The following is a 15,799-nucleotide window of genomic DNA, read 5'->3' on the forward strand; positions in this document are numbered from 1 at the left end:
AGCAACGGATAGCAACAGCCTGAAGGAGGGGAAAAGCTGACCAGGGGGAGGCAGAATAGAGACCAGGATTACTGCATGTTTTTGTGAGGGTACCTACCCTAAGGGAACACGGGGAGAACATGTAAACTCCACACAGAAAGGCCCTTTCGCCAAACCTACCTAAGGTATGGGTACTGATGACACGGAGGAGTGAACACAGACCCCCTGTGCCCACAGCATCCCTGGCGGGAATTGAACCTGGAACCTTCTAGCTGTGAGGCGATAGAGCTACCAATTTGGTGCGATGACCCTTTGCCATTATAACAGCAACAATTCTCCTTGGCACACTTGAGCAAGTATCTTTCTTTAAGGTTACTCGGCAGGTAGGTTGTTCAAAACTGCACTGTTTTGTTGTGCAATGTGCAGAACAGGACACCTTGTTCTTTTTCGCTAAGATGTCATTACTGTAGCTGTGTTTGTACTCATTCTCAAGCTACACCATTAATTTGAGTCGGATTAGATGGCGTTGCATGACGGGAGAATAATCTGCCTGTACTTCTCAGCATTGAGGAGACCATTCATTCTGACCAAACTGACAAACTCAGGCATTTTACTGAAATATGGCCACACACCTGTAATAATAATAATAATAATAATGGACATAGCCGTCTGCCTCGATATGTCTGCCTGAGACCTTACTGATCCACCTTATGTCTTGTTGCAATGCTCTCTCTTTCCATGGTGTACGTTTTTATTAAGCAATCAACCTCACCGTTTAAACTTCAGCAACCTCAGCTTTTTGTATGGCTGTTCCTCACCCAGTTTATTCCTCCTACACAGCTGTTTCAGTTTATCCTTCTGGCTCAACCTACAAAACAGATACACCAACAGGGAAATCTCGCTCTTTCAAACGACTGCCAGTTCAACAAAGGAGCGTCGGGAGGGTTAGCGACTCACCCCACGGAGGTTAGGTTTAGGGTAAGGGTTAGAGTTGGGTGTCGAACAGATGACATGTAGTAACAGCGAAGCTATCCCTACACCAACGGCAACTACATGATCTACCGATGTGTGTGTGTGTGTGAGACGTGTGTGTGTGTGTGCGTCACAAACACACACACACACACACACACACACACACACACACACACACACACACACACACACACACACACACACACACACACACACACACACACACACACACACAGATTGGTGCTTTCTGACATGCAAGGCAGCTTTCATGCACTATAAAACTATGATGGTGTTTACAAATACAGCTTCCATAGGTGCCACACATTGCATTCAAATGAATGCCGACTAAATATGCGGTGTAATTGCGTGGTAATAATGACATCAGCAAATGACAGCCCTGTTTTCCGGTGACTCACGAGTCACAAAGGCAAACTTTAGGGACTTGGTCTGGTCATAAATGGGATGTATGTGTTGACCGGTGTTTATCGCTCACTGTAAATTGGCACAGGCATGACTCACGCCTGACGCAGGCTGTATCTGATAAACCTATATGTCTGTGAGTGTGTGTACAATAGTGTTACCTGTTCAAGTCCTCAGACAAGGCCGATGACAAAGATCTCTTGAGCTGCGCTTTGTATCTCCGCTCCTTGGCCTGGAACGAAGCCTTGCGTTGCTCCTCTACACCGTTCATGGTCTATTTGTCCGTCTACCACTGCAGGGAGGCACAAATCTCACTTTAACCGTCTAGCTTATCTTAGATATTGGACTGTACAGCAGGCAGACGAACTAGAAAGTACAGTAGACACTTAACTGCAGGTCAAAGGGAAGGATGGACAAGATAACATTCATTACTCATTTGTCATTACAACACAAGCTCATACATAGGCTACACAACAATACTGATTCAAAGTCAGCAAGAATTCACCTTCAAAAACCTATTTAACACCCCCTCCCCCCTCCCCATCTTTCTTCTCACACACCCAAACACACACTCTATCTCTCTCCTTCACACTCTCTCACACACACACACACACACACACACACACACACACACACACACACTCTCTCACTCACACACACACACACACACACACACACTGTGGGTGTCACGCACGCGCGTGATCAGCACAATTAACTACATTGCAGCGTTAGCATAACATGCAGCTAATAACTACTGTTCAATTTACATCGGATCATCATCAATCATCACAAATGTATAGCCACTCACTCTCATGCTCCTCTTCTATGCGGACAGTTAGCAGGCTAGCTGATGGCTAGCTAGTCATCCCTCTGTCTCCAGACAGTCCGTGGACTGGATGGATCTCCTCCTTCACCCAACAACACCTCCTCCTACTACTACTACTGGTGAGATTAAAGGCTGAATGCAAAGCACCAAGTTCGTTGTTTGCAGTAAACAGTGACTGATAACTCGCCGGTGCACCAGTAACTAATTAGTAGTTCTGTCTAATTAACTGTAACCCATAATAATGGGCACAGATAGAGAGAGCTGCGTTTGGTTTTGTGTTGACATCATTGCATGATGGCACGCTGTGCTGCCTGTCCCGACTCCACCCCCCGCCCTACCGGCCCAGAGGAGTACAGTGGTGGAGAAAGTACTCTCATCAGTCTCATGTTTTACTTTTTAAGTAAAAGTATCAATACTGCAATGTAGAAATAGTCTTGACTTGTAATAAATAAATAAAAGTCCAGAATTCAAAATGTACTTGAGTACAAAAAGTATTGGCATCAAAAGTAAAAGTACTCATTATGCAGGACGAGGACGTCCCATTTCATGGTTTCAAATGTATAACAATCATTTGAAAATCTCACAATGCGAAAAAAATAATAGGGCTGAGCCGCTGAAGTTTTGTAATAATTTTGTAATAATTATCAAAAGACAACATTTGGATCCAAGATGCAGTAGTGGAGTAACATTTTTGGATTGGAAATACTCAAGTAAAGTACAAATAACTCAAAAGTGTACTTAAATACAGTACTTGAGTAAATGTACTTATTTACTTTACACCACTGACGACCTGCTGACGACATGTGTTCACTGCACATGCGCAGTACGCCATAAAAGGTCTTTATTTCGTCGTACGACGGCGTCGCGCGCCGAAAATAGCCGATCTGCAAGCTCACGACGAGTCGAGGACGCGACCCATATTGAGCTTGTAGATTTACTATTCAAGTGCTTGGGTTGTCATCCCATAGCCCGGAGGAATAGTGCCGCTCTAATTGGCTGCGGACTTTTCCCAATTAAAGACAAGTTTGACAGCTACTCTCTGTGTGAGAGGCTAGAAAATCAATGCGAGTTGTAAAATGGCTTACAACTATTAGCTACTTGCCTACTTCTTCAACGATTTCTCATATTGAATCTCTAAAAACAAAAGCGTATCATCCAGTCAGACAGAGCGAAGAAGAATCATGAGGTCAGAATCATAGAATTTGCCTGACAACCAAATAGCCAATCAGCGTGACTGTCCTTTCCGACTATGGGTACAATCCAAGCACCAGTGAGTCAAGGCTGCCTCCTGCCGGCTGACCTGGGCGAGTCTCCTCCTGCATTTAACCTGTATGTTTTTGACTACTTATAAACCATACATATACTGATACTGAATACTGATACATTTGCCAAATAACTAAGCATCAGGCCCAGCAGCCAGTGGTGACTGGCGGGTAAATCCTCAACAATTATTTTTATTTTGAAAGAATTTAGTGAATCAGGTAATTTTAAACCATAGAGGCAGGTGAAAGTCAGTACTGCTTCACATTTACAGCAGTGGTTCTCAAAGTGGGGTCCCCGGACCCCACTTGGCCATGGGTCCTTAGCTTGAGCTTTTTTCTTCTTTCCATTGGGGTACTTTTGTACTCAATTCATAATAGAATCGAGACAAAATGTGAATAATATACTTTTTGTGTAGTGTGTCAGCTGTTGAATTGGTGACATGTCTCTTCATAGGGTTTTGGCCTACTCCCAAGAGGGGTGAGCTCCCTTCAAGAGGTACCAGGTCAAGTTCAGGAGAAGCAGAGGCAAGGGGCTTTCACAAAGCAAGTATACACCTTAAGGCCTGTCCATACTTTGACCGAAACCGCTGTTTTCGGTCAAAAGGTCCTTTTCAACTATAAAATTAAATTCCTCAAAAGTTCTGGAATGCTTTTTCTCCGAACAATAGTTCTGAAATTTGCACAACGAGATGTTGTGACTCGCCGAAATCTAGTTCGGTGAAACGGCAAACGTGATTGGTCAGTTGGATCACGTGTGTGTTAAGAAGACGGGTGATGCTGGTGGCCACACAATACGTGCCACCGCTTCCAACTTTTCCATCTCTGCCGTCGCTGCTGTTGTCTCTCTCTCTCTCTTCTCTCCTGTTCTCTTTCTCCTCACAATGCGCCTCGCCGCCTCCTACACCACACGCAGCGTGGTGTACGCTTTTCCCCGAACCCTCCGAACAGGAGCGAAGTATGAACATCCGGCACTTTTTTTTCGGAAAAGATAAAAAATAAAAAAGTTTAGGCCTCTCCATACTTTGACCGAAACTGCCGTTTTCGGTCAAAAGGTCCTTTTCCACCATAAAATTATATCCCTCGGGACTTCTGAAAAGCATTGGACCGAACGAGAGTTCGGAAATTTGCACGTCGGAAAACACAACTCACCGAACATTTCGGTCGAAGTATGGAGGGCCCTTTAATTTTTCAACCGAAATGTTCGGTTCTGTCGAAGTACGGAGAGGCCTTTATTCTGTTTTTTGAGCGGTGCTCCTCGTATAGCAGCTAAGCTCCAACATCTGTCTTTGTCCGGGACGTGAAGCGTGGCCTACATCTGTCTGGCCGGCCTACATCTTGGCACAAAGCACTCAAAGTTTGTTGTAAGCCTACGCCAAGGGTCACATTGGCCAAGCAATGAGTTCGACGTGGAGAGCATTGGCAGTCAGCCAGGCGCTTTTTTCTGCTAGCCTACTTGGGCAGCGGGCTCGCCACAACCACCACAGGCAACAATGTTTTTGGAGCTACGAAGGGAGCCGTGGGATGGAGGCCTGTCCTCCTGGCCATCCCCCACAGATACCCACTCCTATTAAAAAAGAAAATACATATGGAGTAGTAGTGGATATTAGTACCCAGTAGGGCATTCACCAAATATTTGAATATTCAAACATTCGAATATCAAAGTCACTATTCGACGTTGTTCACCGAAGTCGAATATTCACTTATTTTATTTTATTGTTTTCTCTTTAAAAAAATATATAGTTTATAAAGCTTGGCTAGATTTGTCAATGCCCCTGGTGGATGAATGTGTTAATGCTCTATACGAGGGGTTCTCAAACCTTTTTAGGCTGTGACCCACAAAATAAACATATTTGAACTGGGGACCCCCACACTGACAAGCACTTGGAATTGTAGGTATTACATTTAATGTGACTCGGTTCCACAGATAAATATTGTGAAAATAGCAGATCTACATGCTCATAACGCCTCGCAACGCGAGCATGTAGATCGGCTATTTTCACAATGTTCGCCTCTTGCTTACTTAATATTTGACAGTTTGGCCAGTCCTGAATACTCTGAGGTCGAATAATTTGAATACTAAAAATCACTATTTGTGAATTCCCTAGTACCCAGGCTTGGATTTGGGTCAATTTGCCACAACTTTGCAGTCAATCACCATCACCCCAAACCTATTCAAGTAGGGGAGGACAGACTTGACAAAACACATGAGCATTTTATATGAAATGTTGAAAATGTGTTTACTCATAGGGGTCAGCAAAATTCCCCTACCCTCATTTCCCCACCCCTTTCACTTCATCACACAGATAAACAAAATCATTTTGTGTTTGCTTTTTCATCAATTATGATAATACATAATGGTAGGCCTATAAATGAGTAGTATTTAGTAAACATTTTGTAAGGACAGCACAGTTAGTTGACTAGCCGTGCACATGTGGCCAAACATTTTGACAGATATATTGGAGAAAGAGACATAAATCTAATAATGAAATGAAAATAATGGAATCAGCGTTGGAAGGTTGCTGGATGAGACTGCTTATATCTTAGCAGCAATAAAAAAGGAGGTGGCCCAGGCTAAAAGGCGCCATAAAGAACGTGTGGAGGCCATGTTCCACTCTGGCAACCTGAGGCAGGCCTGGCAAGGACTTAATGTCCTCACAGGGAAAGCCCCAGCAAAGACCACCACAGAAAGGAGGGAAGGAGAGGAGGCAGCATTCGTCGCCGACCTGAACTCCTTTTACTGTCGGTTTGACACCCACGACTTCAGCGCAACATCAGAGAGGCTGAGGAACGAACTCCTGCAGGAGATCAATGAGGCGCAGAGTCAGCCAGTCCCCATCACAGAGCAGGAGGTGAGGAAGGTCCTGAGGAGTATTAATCCATCCAAGTCCCCAGGGCCTGACCTCATTAAAGGGAGAGTGGTGAAGGAATGCATGGAGGAGCTGTCCAGTGTCCTCTGTCAACTCTTCAACCGCTCTCTTCAGGAGAACACCATCCCTACACTGTGGAAACGTTCAGAAATAAGACCCATTCCCAAGACCAACCGTCCTGTGGAGCTGAACGACTACAGACCTGTGGCCCTGACATCAGTCCTAGTAAAGTGCCTGGAGAGACTACTGCTACCACGCATCCTCACACAAGTCAGTTCCACTCTTGACCCATTGCAGTTTGCCTACAGGGCAAACCGATCAGTGGAGGATGCAGTGATAACTGTACTAAACACCACCTACAGTCAACTGGAGACAACACAGGCATACATCAGGATCCTGTTCGTAGACTTTTCCTCTGCTTTTAACTGCATGCAGCCCCACATCCTATGCACCAAGCTGAAAGATCTCCAGGTGGATCCTCACATGATCCTCTGGATAATGGACTTCCTCCTTAAAAGGGAGCAGTTTGTGAAGGTCAACAACTCCTCGTCTTCTGTCCTGATTACATCTACTGGTGCACCCCAGGGGACAGTGATCTCCCCAGTCCTGTTCTCCCTCTATACTAACAACCTGAGGGGCTCGGACAGTGCGAGCATGGCTGTGAAGTTTGCGGACGATACTGCTCTGGTGGATACCTCAAACTGCCCTGCTCACTTTGAAGAGGAAGCAGAGAAGCTCCACCAGTGGTGTGAGGAGCACTACCTCCGGCTGAACGTGAAGAAGACTAAAGAGCTTCTCATAAGGCCCCGGAGGAAGGATGATGACCCTGTTCCTCAGCTGACACTGGGTGGAGAGCTGGTGGAGAGGGTCAGCAGCTATAAATATCTTGGGACCACTATTGATAGCGGGTTGACCTTTAATGATAACACACAGGCCATCTTCTCAAAGTGTCAGCAGCGGACCTACCTCCTACGGAGGCTGAGATACATGGATGTTGCCCCCCCCCATCCTTCGCAGCTTTTACATCTGCCATATAGAGAGCCTCCTTACCTTCTCCTTCCTGGCTTGGTACGGGGCTCTCTCAGAGGCCAACAAGGCTAAGCTGCGGAGGGTAACCTCAGTGGGGTCTAAGCTCTGTGGGATGCAGTGCTCTGCCCTTCAGCATCTATACGACCAGAGGACAGTGAAAAAAGCAGCAAAGATCGCGAGAGACCCAACTCATAACCTCAGCACCTGCTTCAAGATCCTGCCCTCTGGTAGGAGATATGATGCCTCTACATTCAAGAAGGCAAAGGCCAGTGCCAGTTTCATCCCCTCTGCCATTAGGCTCCTCAACAAACACAAACCCCCCAACACCTGATTCACCTCAACTGGACTAGCATACGCACACACATACACACACAGGTGCCCGGATGAACTGGACAGGGACAGACACACGTGCGTGCATGCATGCACGCGTGCACGCGCAGACACGCACACACACACACACACACACACACACACACAGACAAACATAAGTGTTCCACAGTGTGGATGGAGGACTTTGCTTTCTCTTAAATACCTTTTAAATAACTTTTAAAATTCTGAATCATCTTATACTTTTATAGAAATGAAGTACTTTGCTGGGTGTTTTATTGTATTTGTATATTTATGTATTGTTGTTTTTTATATGCATTGACCCGAGCAAAACAAATTTCCCCTGTGGATAATAAAGACATCTAATCTAATCTAATCTTAATTTGTTAAAGGTCTCGTGACATGCTGTTTTTACAATAATCATACATGTCTTTATCATGGTCCTTCAAACTGTACTAAAATTAACTTAAAAATACACTCCAGTGATCCATGGCAGGTTCTTTTCTCTCCGTTTTCAGCTGCAATAAAAAATAAAATAAAAATAAAAACTATTTGCCTGTGGGTGTCGCTGTTGAGGGATTTTGCCTGTCAATCATCACTTTTGCTCCGCAATATATAAATGGTAAGGCCGAATTAATTTCCTAGTCGATTCCTCGTGACTTGTGTCAGTGCAACCAAAAAGTCCCATAGAAATAAGAACATTGAAATTATAATTTATATTGGCTATGCAGCACAAACGTGATGTGACATTCCGCCAATCTGTGAAGCCGATGATTTGGCCAATCAGGGAAGCCTGATTGGCCAATCAGGCTTTAGTATGTGAACGGTCACAGCTTGTCCGTATGTATCTCTGTCTGTCTGTCACGCCTGACACTGTGGTTCTATGGGTTTGTCGCTCCGACATCACGCTCTGGCTTATTGTGATGGCACACTAACAGAATCCCTTTAATGCCCATATATGGAGTTCCCTGATGTCATCAATATTAAACCCATATCTAACGGTGCACCGGACTTCATATTGGAATGCCCATATATGGAGGCAACATCGGCCACATAGAACACTAACGGCTGGTTCTACAGACAGGGATCTCCATGTATGGGCATAAAAGGGTATGATGTCAGATGTCATAGACGGACTTTCACATAACGAATTGAACGCCAAGAATTGGCGCGTCGCATGTCGCACTGAGGCGTCTTACTAGTATTATATATTGTGATGACATTGACTGTCTGATTGGACATTATATTGTCCAAGATATCCAGCCTTACAACCCGGATAACATCAGTCAAAAGGTTTACAAAAAATCACACCCAATGTGAAGTGAGCGGTGGTCGTGCTTGCATAACGTCTTCAGACTAGGATTTGACTCTAGGATGTACACAGGCTATGCCACACACACACGTTTTGCTAAAGCTGAGGAAAAAGGCTACAGAAATACGCACAGCCACTCTATGGAGCGGTTTACCACCGCTCAAAAACAGGTTCACTTTGCTGGAAAAGGATTCTCGGACAGAATACAATAGTGTGTTGCCTATAGTAACCAAACAAATTAAATTAAAACAATGTATTCACATGGGTTTTATATGGAAGAGAAAAAGCAGAATATTTTTCTTCTTGGAAGACGGTGAATTATTGTAAGATTTCGCAAAAACAAATTTCACATTTACAGCTTTAAACCTGTGGTGTGAAAATGAAAGTATGATTCTGAATGTGAGGACGTCAAGATACCATACCATTTCTCAGCCTGATTAAGTAATAGCGAACCCATAGGCTAGCGCAGGGGTTCCCAAACTTTTTTGGCTCGGGCACCCCTATAAATATCTTTTTCATCCGAGGCACCCCTACATTATAACTTTCACTCCCAGCACCTTATATTTATAGCATATTGTCGTTGTCGGGTGGAAACCTTGTATGTCCAAAACCGTTCGTTTTGTATTTATCATCTATAAAAGCAGATCTACAAGCACACAACTACAAGCACACAACGCTCGCGAGGCGTTGTGTGCTTGTAGATCGGCTGTTTTCACTAGTTTTGTGCGACGGTCTTGTATGATGAAGCAGGGCAAAATACGTACATTTGAAACTTGGAGATACAAGGTTTCTGCCCGACAGTGACGATATTTTAGTGATTATGTTACGAGGAATACGTTGAGATAATAGCCAATATCTCGCGGCACCCCTGGGCTGCCGTCGCGGCACCCCAGGGTGCCCCGTCACCCACTTTGAAAACCCCTGGGCTAGCGAACAGCGCCATCCAGTGTGGGGGGGAAAAACGTGTTAAACTCGTGGCTGGCGGGCAATGAGTTTTAAACAACTTGGACATGAATAGCTGATGATTATTCAGCTTATATCCATATGGCCTTCCAGCAGGTCAGCCATGCCCAAATATGGGGTTCCTGAACGCATACTTAGATATGACGTCACCAACAATCCAGCCAGCAGAATAAAAAGCATTGCAGCCTCAGAGAAAGAGACCAGATTAAATCAACTCCAGCAATCCCTGTTCTCGAAGACTCAACTCTTCAACATAGATCTCTTCAAGACTGTTACTTTCAACGCCCGTCGCCGGTCCTTTCAAACTTCCGCCTCTGCAGTGAGTCGCGATGGCCCCATCTAAGAAAGGAGAGAAGGGTCGCTCTACCATCAACGAGGTGGTGACCAGGGAATATACCATCAATGTCCACAAGCGCATCCATGGAGTGAGCTTCAAGAGGCGAGCTCCCTGCGCCATCAAGGAGATCTGTAACTTCGCCGTGAAGGAGATGGGAACTCCCGATGTGCGCATCGACACTCGTCTCAACGAGGCAGTGTGGAGCAAAGGAGTCAGGAACGTTCCGTACAGGATCCGTGTGCGTCTGTCCAGGAAGCGCAATGAGGATGAGGATTCCCCCAACAAACTGTACACCATGGTCACATACGTTCCTGTCACAACATGCAAAGGTCTTCAGACAGTCAATGTCGATGAGAACTAGAACTCTTCCACCAATGCACGTGCAAGTTGACAAAAGAAAAAAATCGAACCTCTGTTCGAAGTGGAGCTGTGTGTGTGTGTGTGTGTGTGTGTGTGTGTGTGTGTGTGTGTGTGTGTGTGTGTGTATTGCAGTTGAAAACAGCGCCCCTCCCTTAACATGTGTGGTCATAAAAGGTACTACACCACAGGCTTGAGGCTACATACAGACAGACCCACCCACATACAAACATACATACCTACACACACGGCCACGTATAGGGAGCTTGTGTTCCACACAGCTCCAAAAATATAGGAGCGGTTTACACCGCTCAAAAATACTTTTCAAAAGGACCAGTTATGTCAGTTATCCACTGTGCATGTTGATTTCACATTTTTGAAGGATCTTTTGTTCTCCGAGTTCTCACTCGGCAAGTGGAACAAAACTTTTGAATGAAAAAAAGAAGAAAAAAAAACTGTTACCTTGAAAACCTTTTCATTCTAACAATCTAGAAAAAATACTTCTTTGGCTCATTTTCTCTGCCTCTTGAGCTCTTAATAAATGCCCAACCAATCATCAAGGACGATGATACACGAAAGAAGAAGTAGCTCTTAATTTTTCGACGGAGCAGGAAACCAACAGTTTTTGAGCGGTGGTAGACCGCTCCATAGCATGGCCGTGGTGTGTGTGTCTGTAGCCTGTACATGTCATGTTTTGCCATAGCATTGTGTGTGTGTGTGTGTGTGTGTGTGTGTGTCTGTACATCCTAGACTTAAATCCTAGTCTGAAGACGTTACGCAAGCACGACCACCGCTCACTTCACGCTGGGTGTGATTTTTTACTTCAATTCAACCAATAACTGTCATGTTAAGAAATGTTTTCCTGGGCGTTGCATCAGAAAAGATTACCAACGGAAGATCTTCGTGTTGCTGTAGCAGTGAGACACAAGCTGTACTGCTTTGGAACGAACAATGATGAGAACATTGATGTGCAGGTGTTCAACACAGTATCTTTGCTCTGGAGGAAGTTGACCCCAGTGACACCTGTAGGAGGAAAAGGTAACCTCTGGCACCACACAGCTGTGCTGATAGAGCAGGGGTTCCCAAACTTTTTTTGTCTCAGGGCACCCCATAAATATTTTTTTTAATCCGAGGCACCCCTACATTATAAGTTTCACACCCAGCACCTTATATTTATAGCATATCGTCGTTGTCGGGTGGAAACCTTGTATGTCCAAAACCGTTAGTTTTGTATTTATCATCTATAAAATGTACTAAACTAGTGAAAACAGCAGATCTACAAGCACACAACGCCTCGCATCGCGAGGCGTTGTGTGCTTGTAGATCGGCTGTTTCCACTAGTTTTGTGTGACAGTCTTGTATGATGAAGCAGGCGCTTTGTTTTACCAAAAGACGTACACATTTGAAACTTGGAGATACGAGGTTTCTGCCCTACAGTGACGATATTTTAGTGATTATGTTGCTAGGAAAACATTGAGATAATAGCCATTTTGGTTAGAACTGACTGAAAATAACGTTGTACTTCAAGTTTAAAATGTTTTTTCAAGTGTCCAAATAAATTCCAAATATTATCAAATTATCTCGCGGCACCCCTGGACTGCCGTCGCGGCACCCCAGGGTGCCCCGTCACCCACTTTGAAAACCCCTGTGATAGAGGATGTTGTCTACATCTGGGTAACATATAAATCCTTCAAGGGGAAGTACAACTTTAATAACAATATGCTTTATTATGCATTTGATGTCGAGACCGACAGATGGTTCAAACCACAGGTTTCTGGGACTGTTCCAGAGGGGAGGTACTGCCCCTCAGCCTGTGTCCTGGGGAAGGTCATGTACATACATGGAGGATTCATCCTGCTGCCTGGATACCCTAATGACATGTTGGACACCACCACAATGGTCTGGGCTTTAATTAACACCAGAGGTTCTCTACCTGCTTCATCAGGTCACTCTGCCACCATCATCGGGATGGGAGGCTCTCTCCATTCCGACATGTCGCCACTCCGAAATTTACTTCTTATTGTCAGAGTGGCGACACTCCCATGGGCCTAAGGTTTAGGGTTAGGGTTAGAGATAGGGTTAGTGTCGGAATGGAGACATGTCGGAAAGGAGACATGTCGGAGTGGAGAGATGCACTCCATCGAGACAAGGATGTTTGTATGTGGCGGCTGGGGGGACGATTTTAGACACTACTACACCATCAGAGTGTTTGACACAGAGACCAACTGCTGGCTGAACACACCTTCTATACAGCTTCTTCCAAAAGGATTCAGCCTTTGTCTACAATGGAGAGCTGAGCTGACAGAGCTGTACATATTTGAATGCCACAACCGGACACAGGATTGCAATCATTTGTGGAAATTCAGTCCAGAGAGACCTTCGCCTGGAAGAGGTTTGAACCAAAAGGGAAGGGCCCGTCTAAGATGTATAGCAAGTGCTGTTGTTGCATGCAGGGAGATCCTCTCGTCATGTTTGGAGCACACATCACACATAATGACCTGTATATCTTAGACTTGAGTCCCAGCCTCAAGACGTTATGCAAGCTGGCAGTTATTCAGTATACGGTCTGGAGCAGTCAGAACTCCCATACAACATCAGTTGGGAAATGGCAGCCATGACAACCACAAAAATCCCACCTAGTGTGAAGTGAGTGGTGTTATTTCTGTCACGTCGTCACGTTGCATACAAAACTTTAGAAGGCAGTCGTAACCGATCAGGAGGGAATATGGGAAATGGGACAGATCCCGAACACAAAAACAAAGTATGTGGGTAACGACTACCATCCATCATAATAGAACATATGGAATATAAATACAATAATAAAAACAGATTGTAAATTGAGAAGGCCCCCGGGTGCCTTCTCAATTTACAATGTGTTTATATACAGTAGGAAGGGGAGCCCCACGTGGCTCTCAAGTATAACAAAAAGGAAAATATAATGAATAACGTGGTGTGGTGAAATCAAAAGATGAATTAATATAACAATCACCATTCAAACAATGACCAATGAGAGACAAGTCTTTAACAAGTATTTTTGAGCGGCTCCATAGAGTGGCTGTGTGTGTGTCTGTACTCTGTAGCCTTTTTCCTCAGCGTTTTGCCATAGCAAAATGTGTGTGTACTGTAGCATAGCCTGTACATCCTAGACTCAAATCCTAGTCTGAAGACGTTATGCAAGCACAACCACTGCTCACTTCACATTGGGTGTGATTTTTAAATTGTCAACAGAGGACACAACTCTCAGGTCCCAGGGGAGATTCCTCTATGGTATATAGATATAGAACTGAAACATGTGATCACCAAAGAGGTTAATTGCTTACTATCTTTGAATATGGAATGTGCACTTTTGCTCTTTTCTACCCTTTTATGCCCATATATGGAGATCCCTGATGTCATCAATATCCTCCCAGCTCAGCAGAAGGATATAGCTGACCTGTTCTGACATCACAATTATGTTGCAAAATGAATTCCGTCCTTGTCCCTTTAGTGCCCATATATGGAGACCCCTGGTGTCATCAATATTAAGCCCATGTGCATCACAGTGAGTGACACCTCATCCCAGCTCTTCTATATTTGGGACAATATGGCCACATTTTGGCCACATTTTGTCCAACTTAAACAACCAACCGCAACGCGAGTCACACTTGCAATGAATTCCGTCCTTGTCCCTTTAATGCCCATATATGGAGATCCCTGATGTCGTCAATATTAAGCACATATCTGGGAATGCCCATTATAGGAATAAAAAGGGCAATGTCCGCACACGATATAAGGGCTTTTTCAAGTTCACCCTTGTTGTGAACTTGAAAAAGCCCTGCTGGGCGAAACAGTGTTTTGGTTGAGAAATTAATTCAATTTCTGTTGAAAGAAAAGACGGGAGAGCATTATTCGAGCATTATTCACTATTTGTTCCTGGATCCAGCACTGTATACAAAGTTTGTGGGGATGTGCATATTCTACTCCTCTGGTCAATGCCCATATATGTACATATTGTGTCAGTCTCATGTGGTCTATGACATCAAACATCTATGATGTCAGACGTCAGTAATCTCCATTTTTGGGAAATTATGGCAACATTTTGGCCACATTTTGTCCAACTTAAACAACCAACCATGTCTGTGCATTTTTTTGGTCAAAGCCGATCCCATTAATATAGTCTTTAAAAGACAAAGAAGCGGCCGCACACACTGTAGCCAAAGTGCCAATATGTATTTTAGGACGCAGAGAGAAAGTTGATCCCATGCCAAAGCACCAGTGCTCGCCCAGCAGTCTGCTGTCACCCAGTCGGATGCGCGCACACGCCCATGTGCGCGAGGTCGCTTCTCGCCCTTAGGGCGTCTTACTGGTTTGTATCTGTAGGATTATGTGTTCAAAGCCGAATTATGTAAGGCAAAGATATGTTGGAGAAAGCTTTTCCCATGCTCTAGGGATTCTTTTCTTTTTTTTTACTATTCTCCAAACTTAAAAAAGAGTAATTTGCTTTTAATATTTCAGAATGTTATGGCTCATGTATAGCCAAAATAGTTTGTTGTGCAAGTTTAATCTTTAAACACTTCTTTTGTCTTATTTTATTGTCACCTTTTGGTGAGTCCTACAGTTGACATTATGTCATGCTTATTTTAACAGGGACATCTACATTGTATTCAAAATCTACTTCTTTGACTTTTGCTAGTCTGTTAAACTGTTATGTACAAGTATATAGGTTTCATTTACTCAGTATTAACAGCAAACATATGCTAAAGCTACAGGGAAATGCTATTGTGTTCTTAAATTGGTGAATGGTAATAGGATGTTTAGTCCATCACTTGGCAATTAAAGATCTGGGACTGCAGGCTTTTCGTTTCCTTTTTCATGTTTTACATTTATTTTTCATCTTATTGCAAGTGCCATATTGGCAGCACTGGAATCCTAATAAATATTTGGACATGCTGTAGGCTACTTTGTTCATTTGTTTATGGGTTTTGTAAACATAGCACTTTATTGGTACAGTCAGTGTATATGCCAAATATTTTTTTTTGTATGATCTATAAAATATATTTTGGGCAAGTGTACTGCATTATCTTGCATTCTGATAGTGGCAATGACAAACCAGTAAAGGGAATCTGTAGACCCAGGGGTGTCGCACCAAATTCTGGGCCCCGGGTACAA

The 15,799-nt window shown here is 44.1% G+C and overlaps 2 protein-coding genes across 2 annotated transcripts in view; one reads left to right on the forward strand and one right to left on the reverse strand.

The window, feature by feature from the left end:
* Positions 1–1,642, reverse strand: part of btbd8 (BTB domain containing 8) — a gene marked incomplete at both ends in the record, with an annotated part of 36,913 nt that extends 35,271 nt beyond the window's left edge. Inside the window, one exon of the mRNA XM_080727226.1 lies at positions 1,533–1,642. Within this exon, the coding sequence (XP_080583352.1) occupies positions 1,533–1,642 (110 nt within the window). The remainder of the gene's footprint in view (positions 1–1,532) is intronic.
* An 8,626-nt stretch (positions 1,643–10,268) lies between these two features.
* Positions 10,269–10,655, forward strand: LOC308291388 (large ribosomal subunit protein eL31-like; the record flags this gene model as incomplete). The annotated part of the gene is made up of 1 exon (XM_080733391.1): positions 10,269–10,655. The coding sequence occupies exon 1, from the start codon at positions 10,287–10,289 to the stop codon at positions 10,653–10,655; it is 369 nt and encodes a 122-aa protein (XP_080589517.1). The 5' UTR covers positions 10,269–10,286.
* Positions 10,656–15,799: the final 5,144 nt, after the last annotated feature.

This window comes from Nannobrachium achirus (genome assembly GCF_963921795.1).
Source record: "Nannobrachium achirus genome assembly, chromosome: 1".
Taxonomy (NCBI): Eukaryota; Metazoa; Chordata; class Actinopteri; order Myctophiformes; family Myctophidae; genus Nannobrachium; species Nannobrachium achirus.